This window comes from Gymnoscopelus braueri (genome assembly GCF_963280865.1).
Source record: "Gymnoscopelus braueri genome assembly, chromosome: 2".
Lineage (NCBI taxonomy): Eukaryota > Metazoa > Chordata > Actinopteri > Myctophiformes > Myctophidae > Gymnoscopelus > Gymnoscopelus braueri.
The window spans coordinates 56,721,684-56,739,183 of NC_137604.1; the positions used below are offsets into that span (position 1 = coordinate 56,721,684).

Below are 17,500 nucleotides of genomic sequence, written 5' to 3' on the forward strand. Positions count from 1 at the left end.
TGTGTGTGTGTGTGTGTGTGTGTGTGTGTGTGTGTGTGTGTGTGTGTGTGTGTGTCTGTGTGTGTGTGTGTGTGTGTGTGTGTGTGTGTGTGTGTGTGTGTGTGTGTGTCTGTGTGTGTGTGTGTGTGTGTGTGTGTCACTCTAATCAGAGAGTGTGTGTGTGTGCTTGTAAATGATGTCTTCATTATATCATCCCCCCTCACCGTCCCTGAACGAGGAACTTTAACGAGGAGTTTAAAAAACACTAGATGAAGAACATTGCTTCAACTTTGGTCCCTGAGGCGTCACAACATAATGTCTGATACATGTGCAGAGAGAGAGAGAGAGGGAGAGGGAGAGAGAGAGAGAGAGAGAGAGAGAGAGAGAGAGAGAGAGAGAGAGAGAGAGAGAGAGAGAGAGAGAGAGAGAGAGAGAGAGAGAGAGAGAGGGGGGGGGGGGTGTTGCTGTTCTGACTACCACTAGATCACAGTCAGAAAACAGCAGAATGCCCAAGGCACTAAAGCATCCTCTCCTCTTTCAACTCATCTGATCTCCCCTCCCCTCTCCTCTCCTCTCCTCTCCTCTCCTCTCCTCTCCTCTCCTCTCCTCTCCTCTCCTCTCCTCTCCTCTCCTCTCCTAGTTACAGAAGGGTAATAAGGATCTGTATGCAGCAGCTGTGAAGCTGCTGACAAACAGAAACTCTCAGATGGGATTGTCTCTCTCTGTGCATCTGTGTGATTTATCTCACTTCACCAGAGTCTCACCACACTGCAGCAACTACTGGAGGACGGTGTGTGTGTGTGTGTGCGTGTGTGCGCGTGTGCGTATGTGTGTGTGCTGACCTGTACTGGGTGAAAGGGCTGAGGTCTGGGATCTCCAACATTTCTGCATCTGGCTGATTGTCCTTCTGGTAAACCACTGACCACGCCCCCTCCTCCTTCTTCTTCTCCTCCTCCTCTTTCACAACCTGGAGAAAAGAGGGAGAGAGAGAGAGAGAGAGAGAGAGAGAGAGAGAGACTGTCTTTGTGCTTTATGATTCATCAATTCCAATACTCCAAAAATGTATCTGTACAGATTCTTCCATGATTTAAGTATCTAAACTAGTCTACATGCACGCACGCGCGCACACACACACACACACACACACACACACACACACACACACACACACACACACACACACACACACACACACACACACACACACACACACACACACACACACACACACACACACACAGAAAGTGAAACAATATGCACAATAAGCCATAGAAACATAGAAGACTGAACTTGAGAGAAAGAAGGCCATGCAATTAACAAATTAGCATTTTAAACCCTCACTAACCCTAACCTCAGTAAAACTATGCCTACCCCTAACCTCAAGAAATACTAAGCGTAAGCCAACGAATGCCAAATCATGATCGCCTCGTCGGGGACAGGGATCGAACCAGTGACCTCCAGACTCATAGGCTGCCTTTCTTCTCATTGAGCTAGAGATATGATAAACCTGGTAATGTCTGTGTTGATATATATAAGTCTTTCCGTCCCTGACGGACCAGGCCTTTGTTTTGTTAACTAATCTAGATCACTGGTTCCCTAACCAAATTGTATGTCTCCTCGGAACAGAAACCAGTGAAAGTAGCCGATCTACAAGCTCACAAAATGTTGCTATCTGAAAGGTTGTGAGATTGTAGGCTATTTTCACAATGAAGTATGTCGTACATTGAAAAAACATACTCTCAAATAAGCATGTCATGTTATCTTTAACAATTGCACATGTATTAATTGACACATTCATGTTTTGTGAAATGCAACTTAAATGAAGTCTGCATTAAGTGAGGCTTCAACCGGCAACCTTGAAGTTGTAAGGCACACGCTTAAGCGAGAAGCCATTGAACCAACATACCAGAACCTGTGAAAAAGGAGCACAGACAGATGATAGTTTCACGCAAATAGCTGAAAAATCCTGGGTTTAAGTGTTTTTCAAACTGCTCAAAATTGCGGACAATCTAAGGGCGGAGCTTACTGGTCAACGTGATACATGTGTTCCTCATGAGTCAAGGCCCATGTGTAAGCAGGTTTAATGGCTGTCGGCCAAACGAGGCATGACTTTTGCCTGTTTAAAGTTAGCATTTAAAAAAAATTGCTATAGCGCCCCCGTTTGACCAATTGGAGTAAGATTGGTTTCAGTGATATTTGGAATGACCCTGTACATTACTGCAATTTTTCAAAGAAATCTGAGTCTGCATGTACAGTATGTGTTAGGGGCAGATGAATAATTGTCATAAAACTGCAATATTCATTGGCTCATTAAAGCTTCATTTTTTCACTTAGAAAAAATCCGCTCCCAAAGTTCATGTGTAAAAACAGGGCATGAGTTGTACCTGTTCAAAGTTGGCATTTTCAATTGAGTGCTATAGCGCCACCTTTTGACGAAAGATTGTGAGAATTATTTCTTGATAGTTTTTCATGACCATCTACCATATGGCCGAGTTTTTTTTATAGTATTTATAAAGATCAATATTTCCATTTAGTCAAATGAGGCATAGGAAATGAACACCACATTGTGATTTGTGCAGGCTTGTTCACAAGCTGCACACATCAAGTGACTTACTAAGTTACTATCGACGCACAGGGAATTTCAAAATGCATCCTAATCCCAGTACTTTTGGAGTACATTCTAAAATCAGTAATTCTAGTTTCACTTAAGTAGATTCTACGTTGAAGATTGAAGAAGTCTTATACTTTTTGGAAAGGCAAGTGATAGAGTCATTTAATCTCTTATCTTATCTTAATTATCATAATGTGTCTAGGGTCCTTAACATTACTAAAATGTCCTATTAATAATGGTTTCATACTGTACTTTGTCATGGTAAAAGTACTCTGTACTCTCAGTTTCTCTGTCTGCCAGCCAAGGTCAAAGTCATGCAGGCCTTTTCTGTGGCAATCTTGTTTTGGGAACACGGTATCTGGGTGTTCTCTTCTCTACAGCTGTCTCCCTTTAGTGTCAACCAAATCTCCACTGACCAGTGACAGGTCAGAGATGTCAAACCTGTTGACCCAGACATGGGGACGCTGTTGTCCAGAGATAAACTGTCACACCATCATCCTCCATCATAATCTACCATCATCTACCATCATCAGACGACGACGTAACCATCGCTCTCATCCAATCCGAGAAGTCCACCTTCGCACGGAACCTCATCGATGTCACATCCTATGATGTCATATGTTTATGTTACTGGACAATGTTAAAAGCTCGTGCTTGCTCTGTTACACTACGGAGAGACGCGACCGATGATGCGGAACCATACCTGTGATATACTGTAACCTTCTATTGTCTCTCTGATCTGAATACAAACATGTTTCCTTATACCCTTGGCTGCCTGTCTGAGTCTGGTTTTTCCTTATTGTCTCCGTGCTACAAGTATCTGTACTTTGTGTGGGTCATAAGGTGAAATTCAACTCCAACAATTGGTCCTTCGAGCCGGATATGATTGAAATATGGTAGACGGGGGGAACTGAGAACTGTACAATCAGACTCTTTTCCCCGGCAGACCATGTTTTAATACGTATCAAACGAACCAGCCTTGGGTGTAGCGACTTATCACTTCTATTCAGATGAAGGTTAACTTTGAACAGTATCACAATTTTTTGTTTTGGACCCGGACGCTCTCGCTGGACCTTTGGACTGGACCCTCGACATGTCTCAAATTCCACATGGTCCAGCCATCGGGGTCGGGATCCCTGAACCAACATCAGATTTGATGAGTATATATTTTTATTTTTATTGTACCATGGTCCAGTGATCGGGACCTCCATGTAACTTCTCCCTGTGAACCTTCTTCTGATGAGTATACCTATATACCTATACATTTGTCTTTATTGTAGGTTATTGTCTTTACCGAACCATTTGTCTCATAATTATCAGCCTGTTTGTAAATTACTGTTTAACACAACTCCGCTAGGGAGTGAGTGAAGTAAAAATGTTTTATCACCTTTTATCCCTGGGAGAACATTCCTGAATGTCTCATAAATTCTCTTATCTACCTGGGTCATTATATAGTTTGTCTTTGTCTCTGTATATGTTTATGAGACCACCGGAGACACCCCGACGTTTTTTTACACAGATGTTTGACTATCAGCTGTTACTATCAGCTATTTGTCTTTATTTATATATATATTCATGTCAAGGCGTCTAGAATAACCCACAATTCAACTTGGGTGTTCGAGCAATGCATGGCTATATATATAAATATATGGATTTATTTTTTTGTACCTCGAAATACCACTTTTTCACGCTTTGGTTTTCGGTGCGGGTGAATTTATCTAATATTAGTTTTACACTAGGTGGGGGGTTTGTCTGTGTGCCTGCATGAATATATCCTTACAATTGTCATAATGTACTAATTTTCCTTCTATACTGATATTTGACCTAAGATTAACCCCAGCCCTCCTTTTACACTGCCTATTGGCTGTATAGGGTTAATGTTACAAATCGGGTCTCATATCAGCTCACATGATTAAAGTACTCCAGTGTTGCTTTATCTATCCTGGCTACATGTAGGTCTTAGCCCTGCTGCAGAACGGAAGCCTCACCTGTACGGCCAAGATATGCAGCTGTATTTCGATGTTAGTACCACCCTTGGTACAAAGCATTAAACAGACAGCTGCATAACGGACATTGCTATATTTGAATGTCCAAGGCAATTGCCAGGTTGTCTGCCCTTTTAATTCAGAAACTTCTGTGAAGTTTGTGTTTTACTTTGTCAGTACATTTTTTTTTGTTTTGTCTTATATGTTTGTTTTATTTTGACCACTGTAGTTAAATCATCCATCCATTTAATATATTGCACTTTGACAATAACTTTTAAATCACTTATCCTATACAGCCTCTCACTTCTCCCGTGTCTTATCTGTTTACATTCTCTTGTTCAGAGCTGCTCTAATAACAAAGTAGGCTAAGTTACAGACAAGAATAATAATCACACTATAACTATGAAGGCTTGTTTTAAAAGTTTAAAATATATATATATTTTAACACTGTTCTAAATTCATTGAACCATCAGTATAATTATATTTGCCTTAAAAATAAGTTTTAATTTATTTAAAATATATTTTTGAATATAATTTAAAATAATAAGTAAACCAATCAGGTTAAAATCTTTTTCATTCCAAAATTAGTTTGTTGCTGAAAGATATCTATGTTCGGTATGTTTGTTTGTATGTCTGTGTATATTAATGAACGATTTCTCTCTCTATCTCTCTCTCTCTCTCTCTCTATGGGTCAGCAAGCTGTCGTACGCTGTGTGTGTCCGAGCGAGCGAGGGAGCGAAGGAGTGAAAGTGCCTATCTGTTTATCTTTTTCTCCCTTCTATCTGTGTATGAACGATGTCAGCTATGCAGGCATGCGTGAATGTGTTTGAGTTTGTCTGTCTCGCTAGTTCGCTAACCATTTTAGTGCAGATTTCATTCATTCCCCAGTCAGTTAGTCTCTTAAAACTCAATTTCCCATAATTCCTTCTGGTCTGAGACTCCATTTCCCATAATTCCTTCAGCAGGAAGTGTTAGTGGTATGTTAGACACGGTTCCATGGCAACGTCATCCTACCAGCTGAGTCACTATTGAATCCCATTTAAAACATAGATCCGTTAAATTAACCCACAATAAGATTCAATTTGTTCCATATCAATATTGGGAAACATTAACTATAATATTAAGTTTATTATAAAGTCATTTTGATTTCTTTTAAAAGTTTTGAAAATATTTTATCATTTTAACTTAAGATTTTTTATGAGCTTGTAGATTTGCTAATTTTCAGAAGCGATTTTTCTGTACTTATCTCATTTCAATATACTCTTCAGAACAAAGATGTTTATTCCTTATTTTTCATTGTTATATTTTAATTTTAAAAGTTTTAATTATAACTTTTTAATTTTTTTTTTTTTATAATTTTTTCTTTTTTTTCTTTTCTTCATCCCCTTTCTCATCAACAAATCATCTGACACACACTATATTATAGATATATGGGTGTCAAATAGAGGGGAGTTTGATGAATATCTGATTTAAATATGATTAATGTTTAATTACTGTGTTTTGTGTTTCATTTTCATTTTGTGTTTCATTTTAGAACGAGAATGTAAACCACCCCATTAATCCAATTCCTGGACAACAATCACTGGTCACAATACCTGCTAATTGTACATACAATTGTACATACAGGGCTAAACTTTAATTTTATATCTGGTTCTAAACCTGTTTTAAACTGTGTTTCATACTACAGTCAACTGTAGGCTACTGTCATGCCGAACAGTAAATTTGATTTCCATTCTGTCTTACAGATTTCAACTTGTGTCTTGGATAGACAGATGTTTGATGCCCACATGCCTACATGCAATCAGGAAGTATTTCTTGAGTTTTAAGACGATATCACGTAAGTTTTTTCCCAAAATAAAGTGTAAAGTTATGTACAAATTTACATAGGGTACAGAAGTGTCCCGTTCCATTTTAAATACTTGTATCTTGATAAGAGCACATGGACCGCAGCTTCACAACGAGGAAGGTAACTTTTCTATTTCTGAACGTGTACAGAAACAATCAATGACGGGAGACGTAGGTTTCTTGTCAGATTTCAATATGAAAACTTGCAGATTAGTAAGTTGTCCCTCCCTCTCAATCTCTCTGCTGCCATGCCATTAAACTGTGCTAAAATTGTCTGTCTTACAGTTAAACAAAACATGTTGAAAAGGTTTACATGGGACGGAGACATTAGCTGAGATTTTTTTGAATTATAACAAAGTTATTTGCAAAATGCAAAGGGAAAACTTGGACACGTGTGGAGTGTCTTGGAAATTCATGAACTAACCCTGTTTTGCTTCCTATTTGAATAAATTAATAAATTATACAGTCCTTTTGAAGAAGTATAAATGTGTATGTTATCTAACACCATTTATTTTTGCCCTTAAGTCATTTAAATCTTTGCCTGTCTGTGATTTGGTTTTGAATAATGTCACAAGGTACAATCAGCTTGACCTTTGACCCTATCCAAATCATGATAAGATGTAGGCTTGATAGAGTCATTTAATCTCTTATCTTATCTTAATTATCATAATGTGTCTAGGGTCCTTAACATTACTAAAATGTCCTATTAATAATGGTTTCATACTGTACTTTGTCATGGTAAAAGTACTCTGTACTCTCAGTTTCTCTGTCCGCCAGCCAAGGTCAAAGTCATGCAGGCCTTTTCTGTGGCAATCTTGTTTTGGGAACACGGTATCTGGGTGTTCTCTTCTCTACAGCTGTCTCCCTTTAGTGTCAACCAAATCTCCACTGACCAGTGACAGGTCAGAGATGTCAAACCTGTTGACCCAGACATGGGGACGCTGTTGTCCAGAGATAAACTGTCACACCATCATCCTCCATCATAATCTACCATCATCTACCATCATCAGACGACGACGTAACCATCGCTCTCATCCAATCCGAGAAGTCCACCTTCGCACGGAACCTCATCGATGTCACATCCTATGATGTCATATGTTTATGTTACTGGACAATGTTAAAAGCTCGTGCTTGCTCTGTTACACTACGGAGAGACGCGACCGATGATGCGGAACCATACCTGTGATATACTGTAACCTTCTATTGTCTCTCTGATCTGAATACAAACATGTTTCCTTATACCCTTGGCTGCCTGTCTGAGTCTGGTTTTTCCTTATTGTCTCCGTGCTACAAGTATCTGTACTTTGTGTGGGTCATAAGGTGAAATTCAACTCCAACAGCAAGAATTAAGCAGCAGTTAAGCCAGACGTCTTGGTGTAGTCATGGACTCAGACCAGAATTTCAACAGCCGCAATTATTAAGATAATTACAAATCATCATAAGAATATTAGGACTTATGTCTCTCAGCAGGATTTGGGAAAAAACCTGCCCATGGATATATCTTCAGTAGACTCAACTAATGTCTTTACAGGTCTCCCAAAAACCTTCTGATAAAGAAAAGATGTTAACCACATTGAAGAGAATCACTGAGTTGGACTGGGATTTGTTGGTAGGACGGACCTATTCTACGATTTCCTTCGGGATCAATAAAGTATCTATCCACCTATCTGTATTCATATTGAAATTATTACGTTCAGGATGTGACCAAAGTTTACTCTAGAGTAGTCTTCAAAAGAGCTACTTAAGTAATATTTCTTTCATTTAATTAACTTCTACTTGAATAGGATATTCTAGTACTCTATCTACATCTCGCACGCACGCACGCACGCACGCACGCACGCACGCACGCACGCACGCACGCACGCACACACACACACACACACACACACACACACACACACACACACACACACACACACACACACACACACACACACACACACACACACACACACACACACACACACACACACACACACACACACACACACGCAGTGAGGCACCCACCTGTCCTTCTACAATCCATCGTGAAATGGTGGTCTTGCCGTCAGAGCCGGGGCGGAACCTTAAGGTGGCCGACCGAGGGCTGATGTTGGAGATGACCAGGTTAGATGGTGCACCAGGAAGTTCTAAACACAGGAAACACAATACACTGCATTCAACCATAGATATAGAAACCTAGATACCTCATTGGCCTCTGCAGTTCATTGGAGCGACCTGTATCGCGGGTGACCACTTTGGAGAAGGCAACTTGTCAGAATCTAGTTGTATTTTTATACAACTAGATTCTGACAAGTCCCGGAAAAGACGCGCTGTGATTGGCCAGTAGTCAGGAAGCTTGCCTTCTCCAAAATGGCGCCAGAGATACAGACGCCCCAGAGTCGGAGGAGGCGTCTACCTTTATATGTTCATGCATTCAACCATAGATATATATAAAGGCTAGATGACTCACCCGCGCTGCTGGCCAATGGAGTACGACGTTGCCACATGTCGGCCATCTTGGGACGGTCATTCATAACATTATGTCTATGGTGCATATACTTTGAAATAACCATAGCGTGCTCAATTTTCATCCAATTTTCAAATGGTTTGGTGTGTTGTAAACACCAAAGATGTATAATACTGCATATTTAACTCTCTCAGTGCCAATAAAAAAAAAATTGTTGCGAACTTTGCCAGAATTTTTTTTTGTTTTTTCAAAGAAAAAAAAAAGTGCTTAGGAAGCGAGATACAGCCTTTTTCAGTTATAGGTTAAACAAAGAGTGGATGGAGCTGCAAATCTTCAGATAATGATATCTTGGGTTCTGAACACTTTTTTTCCACAACAATTTTTATTTTTTTAAACTCAGGATTTCTCGTTCTGGCACTGAGGGTATAACCCGAAAACTCGGGATAACTCGGGGTCTGGCACTGAGAGAGTTAATGTTATAAAAAAAAAAAAACATGATTATAATTATAAGTATGCAGTATCATAACTACATCTTTGGTGTTTAAAAAACACCAAATCGTTTGAAAATCGGATGAAAATTGAGCACGCTATGGTTATTTCAAAGTACATGCACCATAGACATAATGTTATGAATGACTGTTGCAAGATGGCCGCGGTTGAGCTACGCTTGCGACGCCCCCTTGAGCCATCTAGCCTTTATATATATCTATGCATTCAACTAAACCAAAGATGGTTAAGATCCGCCATCCCAATTGGAGCCACTAGAGGCGAAATGGTACACAAATGCTACACATGGTCTCTTAAGTGGGCGGCAAATCTGACGAACGTCCTATGTTTACGAATAGCACCTGCTAAATCCCGCAAGATTTTGTTGCTGGGACTATAATAAAGAAAGGTCTATAATAAAGTAGATTTTCTCTCTGATGTCTCTCTAAAAAAAGAGATTTAGTATGAAAATCTTGGGAATATTGTGTGGCTTGTGACGATCAGGTCCAATATTTAGTTACCATGGGGGTAAAGAATGGTTCAGAAGCTGTGTTCACGTTCACTTTTCCATTGGAATGACTAGACTCCAACCTGCTTCCGGTCTCCTAAAAAGGTGTCCGCCCACTTCACGCAGATACGGGAAGTAAACCGGAGATGGTGATGGTCTTGCCATTTTTGTCTTGGACTAAACACATCAAAAACACAAACAGCACACATGTATATGTGTGTGTTCAGCTGGTAGGTCATTTCTCTTCCAGCGAGTGTATGTTTAAATTGTATTGGTGGTGATTTTCCTCATCACCACAAAAGAGGCTTTAAAAAAAAAAGAAAGTAATTATATATGATTTCATCACGGCGGGGAGATGAAATACTTAACTAGCGGCCACCAGCTGGTGCAGCCTACTGCTGCAGATATGAAAATGTCAACATTAAAAATGGCAGTAATTTCTGCACTGCATTTGTCCGGATGTAATTTCCCTGAGAAAGCACAGCGCCAGCGGTCTAACACACACATTTACAGTATGTTATGGAGTGTTTTGGTCGATACACATCACTGTGACGTTTACAGTATTTAAGATGCACGCTATTTATTTCTTAAAGAATCATCTACACAACTTAATTATTGATTACATTTCTTTGTCACATATCTCACATGTACAGTATGTCATACGGTGATCATGCAGCAATAATGATTATCTGCAGTCAAAGCCAATAAATCAGTGTAGCCAAGTAAATGTATGACACTGAGAGGAAATTAAGAACATTTGCCATCACGAATGAATAAAATATGACAACTTGTCCACCCGCTAATGTCCAACTATGTCATTAGTCTGAGATATGTACTGTGTCACGATGGCGAGGCCAGACATCTCAAGTGTAGATGAACAGGATTGTGGCCTCCATCGAGCGTTGCTGTGGTGATGAGTGACCTTCTTGGTTGTCACCACACAGAGACCAGTGTTGCCAGATATTGCGAGAGACAAGCAGGTTCATGGAAACAAGCCGACAAGAAGCGACTATAGGCCACTAAAAGCTCTTCAAGCTCACCAAACTCACAACGCGTCGCGATGCGACGTGTCGTAGATCTATTATTTTCAAAGCAAATCTTTAAAATATTTGAAAGATGTGGAGTAATTTTGAAACAACACAAATCTTTATGAACACCAGTGGCGTAGCCAGAACGCTAGCTGAGGCTGGGCCTAGGGAGTCGCGGATGGGCACACCGTGCATGTGCGCCCGGACCGTGGAAAATGTGCGGTTATTAGCGGTTTCTGATGCTTTTTTTCACGGGTTTGTGACAGATTTCGGGTACCTATATATACACTGTTATCAAAATGGCTGAATATGAGATAAAAGAAAAGTTATATATTTTTTTTTTTGGGGGGTGGGCAGAAAAACCAAATGGGTGGGCCCAGGCCTACCTATGCCCACCCGTGGCTACGCCCCTGATGAACACCACATATCTTGTATGGGGAAGGGGGTCCCTGCTACAAAATGTTTTCAGACAGGGGTCCACGGCCAAATACATATTAATTTGGGGGTCCTTGACATGAAAATGTTTGAGAACGACTTGTTTTAGGAAGCACGGCCAAATAAGCAACTATACATTTTAGAAACAAGCCCAAATAAGCAACTATACACTTTAGAAACAAGCCCAAATAAGCAACTATACACTTTAGAAACAAGCCCAAATAAGCAACTATACACCTTAGAAACAAGCCCAAAAAAACGCAACCCGCCACTACCGATATTTACAAGCTTTATTAGAACTTTATAGAAAAAGAAGCCCAAGGTCGCTTACAATAAGCAAACATGGCAACACTGACAGAGACATACTGTACTAGCGGTGTGAACTGTAAACCTCGCTGTCACAGCAGTCTGTTGAACGTCTCTTGACACGTGACCTCTGATATGAGAACCACATAATAGTAGCCGAATGAAGTCAATGAACAGCTCAGTAAAGACCACTTCAGGCCTATGAATGTCTCAGTAACCTATAAGCCACCACGATTTATGCCGTGCCCATTTATATTACAACGCCATTTCATATCCATTACGTGGAAGACGGACAGGCAGCTGTAATTGCTCTCCCTGCAAAGACAAAGTGCTTCGGTCGGCGCGGCTGTTTCTAGTCCAACCTAGTATCCTATCACTGCTACAATACATCCCTCCAAATCGATACAAATCTAATCTCTATATACCGGTTACATCCCTGGGAAAGTCCAGTGGATTAGGGAATGTAACAATATATTTTAACCCATTAAGACCGGGAACGCATCTGTGTAACCACTTTAACCATTATCTTATACTTTGGCTTTTCAAAAATAGCAGATATACAAGCTCATAGCTTGTAGATAAAATAGCAGATATACAAGCTCATAGCTTGTAGATCTGCTATTTTTGAAAACTCTTGAAAATGTGTGCAAACAATTTATTTTACTCAAATCTTTGCTTCTGGGGGTCCCTGGATCAACATATTTTGAGGTGGGGGTCCACAGCCAAATACACATCATTTTGGGGGTCCTTGACACCACTGATAACACAACATGAAGTTTTTCAGAAAACTGTCAGGATTTAGAAGACATTTGTAGAATCCCCAGGAGCAAAGATTTGAGTTACAATTGTTTGCTTAAAAAAAATAAAAATCAACGATTTGCACACATTTTCTTGATTTTTCAAAAATAGCAGATCTACGGCACTCGGTGCCGTGCCATGAGCTTGTAGATCTGCTATTTTTGAATAGCGAAAGAAATCTAAAAATGACACAGATGCGTTCTCGGTCTTACTGGGTTAAACTAATCAGGGAAAAAGGAATCAGGGATAGTGAAAGCACAACAGCAGCCAGCGCACAACTTTACATTCAATCTACACACTTTACCCACACACCAGCTCTTTCTTAATTTAATGTTCTCTCTCCACAATCTAAAGAAATATTCTATCTCATAGGAGGATTGTGAAGCAAAATTAAATTGCTTGTCATCACCAGCCAGCAAATGACAGGCTTAAAAATCAAACCCAGACAGGAGCTGTAATTGGACGACAGAACAATGGATTAGCCGTATACCAATTTCAAATTAAAATGAAACAGGCTTGCTCTGCCCTGTGGGTACCTATTTATTTTAATTGCCTCACTCATCCATTCAGAATGAGTGCCTGTAGACGCCACGACGATGCGCCTGAAGAAACGTACAGATGAGAGAAACAACCGAGCTTCCGTAGTCTGATTGTGATTATCATCCAATTATGACTTTCAGGGCCTGATTTAAAGATTGTTGATTGAAGCAACAGTGGCTGTCTGGTTGCCTCGGTTCACACCGGTAAACATCATCAACTGATGCTTCCCCAGTGCTATACATTGTCACACCGAGAGCCACAATGCATCAATCAATAGCAGACTAAACAATCAACAATTTCATAGCAATTCCGATAAAACAATTTTGTGTGGAGCCACTGTGACTACATACACGCTAATGAAAGGTTTACAACTGCAGCTTTCAAAAGGTGCTTTCAGGTGAAAAATACATCTGTCTGGCCGAGTGTATGACTGCTGCTGAATGGATGGACATTGAAACCGCCTAACTTAAATCAAATCTCCCTTTCTGCCTTTTAGTCTTAGCTTATGTTTTTCTCCTTGAATTTTTTTTTGCCTTTTAAATACTTCTCTCTTAATAAAGTTATTTATTTATTTTTTTGTTTTGTAAAGCGCCTTTGGGTACTATGAAAAGCGCTATATAATTGTGATGAATTATTATCATTATTATTATTATTAGACTGGCAGACGCATTCCATACGTGCTCTGAGGGATGTGAGCTGAATTATCGGGTGTTCTCTCTCCTCACAAGTTAAACAAAATGCTTGTTTCTCTTAATGAAATCCATCTTATCAAAAACCCATCACAATGCTCTCTTGCTCCACGTCGTCTCGCTCCATCATCGCATCATGACGTCTCACTTCAGACCCACTTTAACAGCCACTTGCTTCTCAAACGCATTTTCGGTTGAGACCCGTGGGTTTCTCTTGGGATTTGCACACGCAGTGCATTCCAGAGCCATCTGGTGTGATCCATTTGATTCCAGCATTACAATTGGCAGGCCACTCGTGTTTGCTGAACACATAATTAGATTACAGCTCTGTGAACCTCATATGAGAACGTCTGTCAGACAACAAAAGACTCGCCCCCCGAAACGATACTATACTGTACAGTACACAAGGAATTGTTAATTAACCCTTTAAGACACATCTGGGAACACATCTGTGTAATTTTTTAGATTTCTTTGGCTATTCAAAAATAGCAGATATACAAGCTCATAGCTACGAGCTTGTAGATGTGCTATTTTTTTAATAAATCGTGACAATTTGTGCAAATCTTTGAATATATAGCGAACATTTTGTATAAAGCGAACATTTTAACTCAAATATTTGCTTCTGGAGATTCTACAAATGTCTTCTAAATCCTAACAGTTTTCTGAATAACGTATGTTTCTATATCAGTGGTTCTCAAACTTTTTCATGTCAAGGACCCCCAAAATGATATGTATTTGGCCGCGGACCCCCATCTCAAAATATTTTGTTCCAGGGACCCCCAGAAGCAAAGATTTGAGTTACAAATGTTCCCTTTAACAATACATATATTCAAAGATTTGCAAAAATGTATGATCTTTCCAAAAATAGCAGATCTACAAGCTCATAGCACGGCACTCAGTGCCGCGCTATGAGCTTATAGATCTGCTGTTTTTGAATAGTCAAAGAAACCAAAAAATTACACAGAAGCGTTCCCGGTCTTAATGGGTTAAAATATGAGCACTTTTTTTATTCAGTAGGCTACATGTATTTTTGTGGACACATCAATTGCGCCATCGCTGTGTTGATGTGTTGGTCCATTGTAACGTCGAAAACTTTGATATGAGCTTCATGCCTCGCTCAGATGGCAATAATCCCTCAGCTCCGCGAATACATGAATAAATAAACAAGCACAGCAGCTGAAGCCAATGAATCGCTGCCTCTAAACCACCATCCATCCTAAAGTTCTCTTCTCTCCCCCTCAATTCTCCGTCTTTTGCTTTCATGAATTAATGAATAACTTCTGAATGGAAGATGTGTCGGTATCCGTCTCACAGTAGTCTTTTTTTCCCCCCCATCTCTTCCTCTTTTGGCCTTTATTCATAAATTAGTCATCTGAAAGTGTTAAGGCGGTTACACACCGGCGAATATGCGAATATACGCAAAATTCGGACTCGTTCCGAATAATTAAAAGACTATTTTTTCGCTCCGCGAAACTGGTGTGGAAGCTTGCATTGACTTTATAAGGTTTTACATTTTTTTTTATTATTCGCATTAAAAAAATCGCCCCGGTGTGTAAGGACCTTTAGGGGGGAGAAAATCCTGCTGCATTATCTGTGTTTGACCCCCTCGCCCCCCCTCGCCCCCACACACTCACTGTCTTCCCCTGCCTCAGTCCCCCTGCTTCCTGTCTTCACTTTACAACACTGATTTATAAGATTTCTTCTTTAGACTCTATTCTCTTCTTCCACTCTCTGTTCTTCTCTGTTCTTCCCTGTTCGGATTATTATTTCTCTCTCTCTCTCTCTCTCTCTCTCTCTCTCTCTCTCTCTCTCTCTCTCTCTCTCTCTCTCTCTCTCTCTCTCTCTCTCTCTCTCTCTCTCTCTCTCTCTCTCTCTCTCTCTCTCTCTCTCTCTCTCTCTCTCTCTCTCTCTCTCTCTCTCTCTCTCGTCGCCATTCCTCCATTCGGAGGAGCACTAGTCTAATGATTGAGCCTGTAACACATGCACACATACTAAAGTACTCTCTGACTTCCTGTAAATGAGTCTCACTCTTTGTGTGTGTGTGTGTGTGTGTGTGTGTGTGTGTGTGTGTGTGTGTGTGTGTGTGTGTGTGTGTGTGTGTGTGTGTGTGTGTGTGTGTGTGTGTGTGTGTGTGTGTGTGTGTGTGTATGTGTGTGTGTGTGTGTGTGTGTGTGTGTGTGTGTGTAACTGTGTGTGACTGTGTGTGACTGTGTGTGTGTGTGTGTGTGTGTGTGTGTGTGTGTGTGTGTGTGTGTGTGTGTGTGTGTGTGTGTGTGTGCACACGCGTGCGTGTGTATGTGTGTGTGTGTGTGTCAGAGGTCGCGTTACACCAGTACAGCACTTTGGTTGTCCTTGGTCATTTTAATTGTGCTCTATAAATAAACTTTGAGTTGAGGTGAGTTGAGCCCTAATGCTTGCCACATTTAAATATGCGAGCATGTTAATGTGTTAGTGTGTGTTAATGTGTTGTTAAGCAATGTAAGGTCAAAATGTTATGTTGTTGATATGTATGCAACAAATGCTTCTGTCAAAACCTTCTGTTTCTGCTTCTGTTTAAAAAAAAGAAATGTACGGTCATGCTCCAATGGCTCATTTTGCACTACTAGAGGTTCAGGCCGCTACGCGGCCCTCACACCTACGTCACACCAACCAATATGTCTGAGTCATGGTGTCGGGGGCTTTGTCAGAGTACATAGTCTGTCTGTGTCCCTTTTGTGCCCATATATGGAGATCTCTGTATCTGTCTGTCCTTGTCGCTTTTATACCCATATTTGGAGATGCCTGATGTCCTCAGTATATGCCCATATATTGGCATATCGCTTAACACATCCACCGCCAGAGGTTAATCTCATAATGTACTCACCAGTGCCAAGGTGTTTTTGTTGTTTTTTTGTTTTTTTCATTTCGCCATAGATCTTGTTAAAATCCTTAAGATTGAGCCGTGAACGGTCTGTTTACATCCGCGAGATCTCCCTGTATCTCCCAGTGAAGATCGCGTGTCAAACGGGGCATCCATGTTTGAGTTAGAGCGGATTACGTTAAACAGTGAAATGCGAGGAGAAAAAACTACAGGAAGAGAATTGAGTTTCAGTTTCGTCTGTAGAATGGGAGCGGGCGTGATCGTCGAAACCGGATCCCAAATAATTCTATTTCCTGTCATCAAACCGGAAACGGAAGTGGATCAAAAAAATTCCGAAAGTGCACCCGGACCGCGCATGCGCGAAAAGACCGCAGCCCGTAGGACTACGGGCTCGGCGCTTAACCGTTGGATTTAACGGCCCGTAGAACTACGGGCCCGGCGGTAAATGTGTTAATCGGCGGTTCTGGACAACTGGATAACCATATACTGTATATGCCTATATATGGACAACCGCATATCCGAACGACTCGACGGCGGGCACCGCACTTCCTCCAGGCCTTGCTGATGTGTGCGCCGAGTTTGAAGCGGTCAATCCAACAAAGGCTCATGACCATATACAGTATGTTTTATGGTCCTTCCGTGCCCCTCCTGCCCTCCCATTAGCCAATTTTAACACAAGTTACACTATAGTGTTGTATGTGGCATGCATTGAAAATGTATATGGCAAATTTCCAGTGAACTGCAGTTTTGTGCAGACAGTCCTGCCCCTCCAGACAACCAAACAAGTAGCAAGGACCAACATCTGGGAAGATGAATGGCAAAGAAATGACACACGAGCTCTTGAATGGCTGAACAGAGGAATCACACCAACGGAAAGCCTCACTAGTGGCCAGACTGGCCACGACCTTGGCTGGACAACCTGGAAGTCACTTAATAGACTGCGTGTGGAACAGGGGAGGTGCAAAGCACTGAAAGTCTGGA

At 40.8% G+C, this 17,500-nt stretch overlaps 1 protein-coding gene across 1 annotated transcript in view; it reads right to left on the reverse strand.

Annotated features, from left to right (window-relative positions):
* sdk1b (sidekick cell adhesion molecule 1b) overlaps positions 1-17,500 on the reverse strand; it is a 399,597-nt gene that overhangs the window by 64,792 nt on the left and 317,305 nt on the right. The window contains 2 exon segments of the mRNA XM_080416488.1: positions 822-946; positions 8,428-8,549. Of these exon segments, the coding sequence (XP_080272614.1) occupies positions 822-946; positions 8,428-8,549 (247 nt within the window).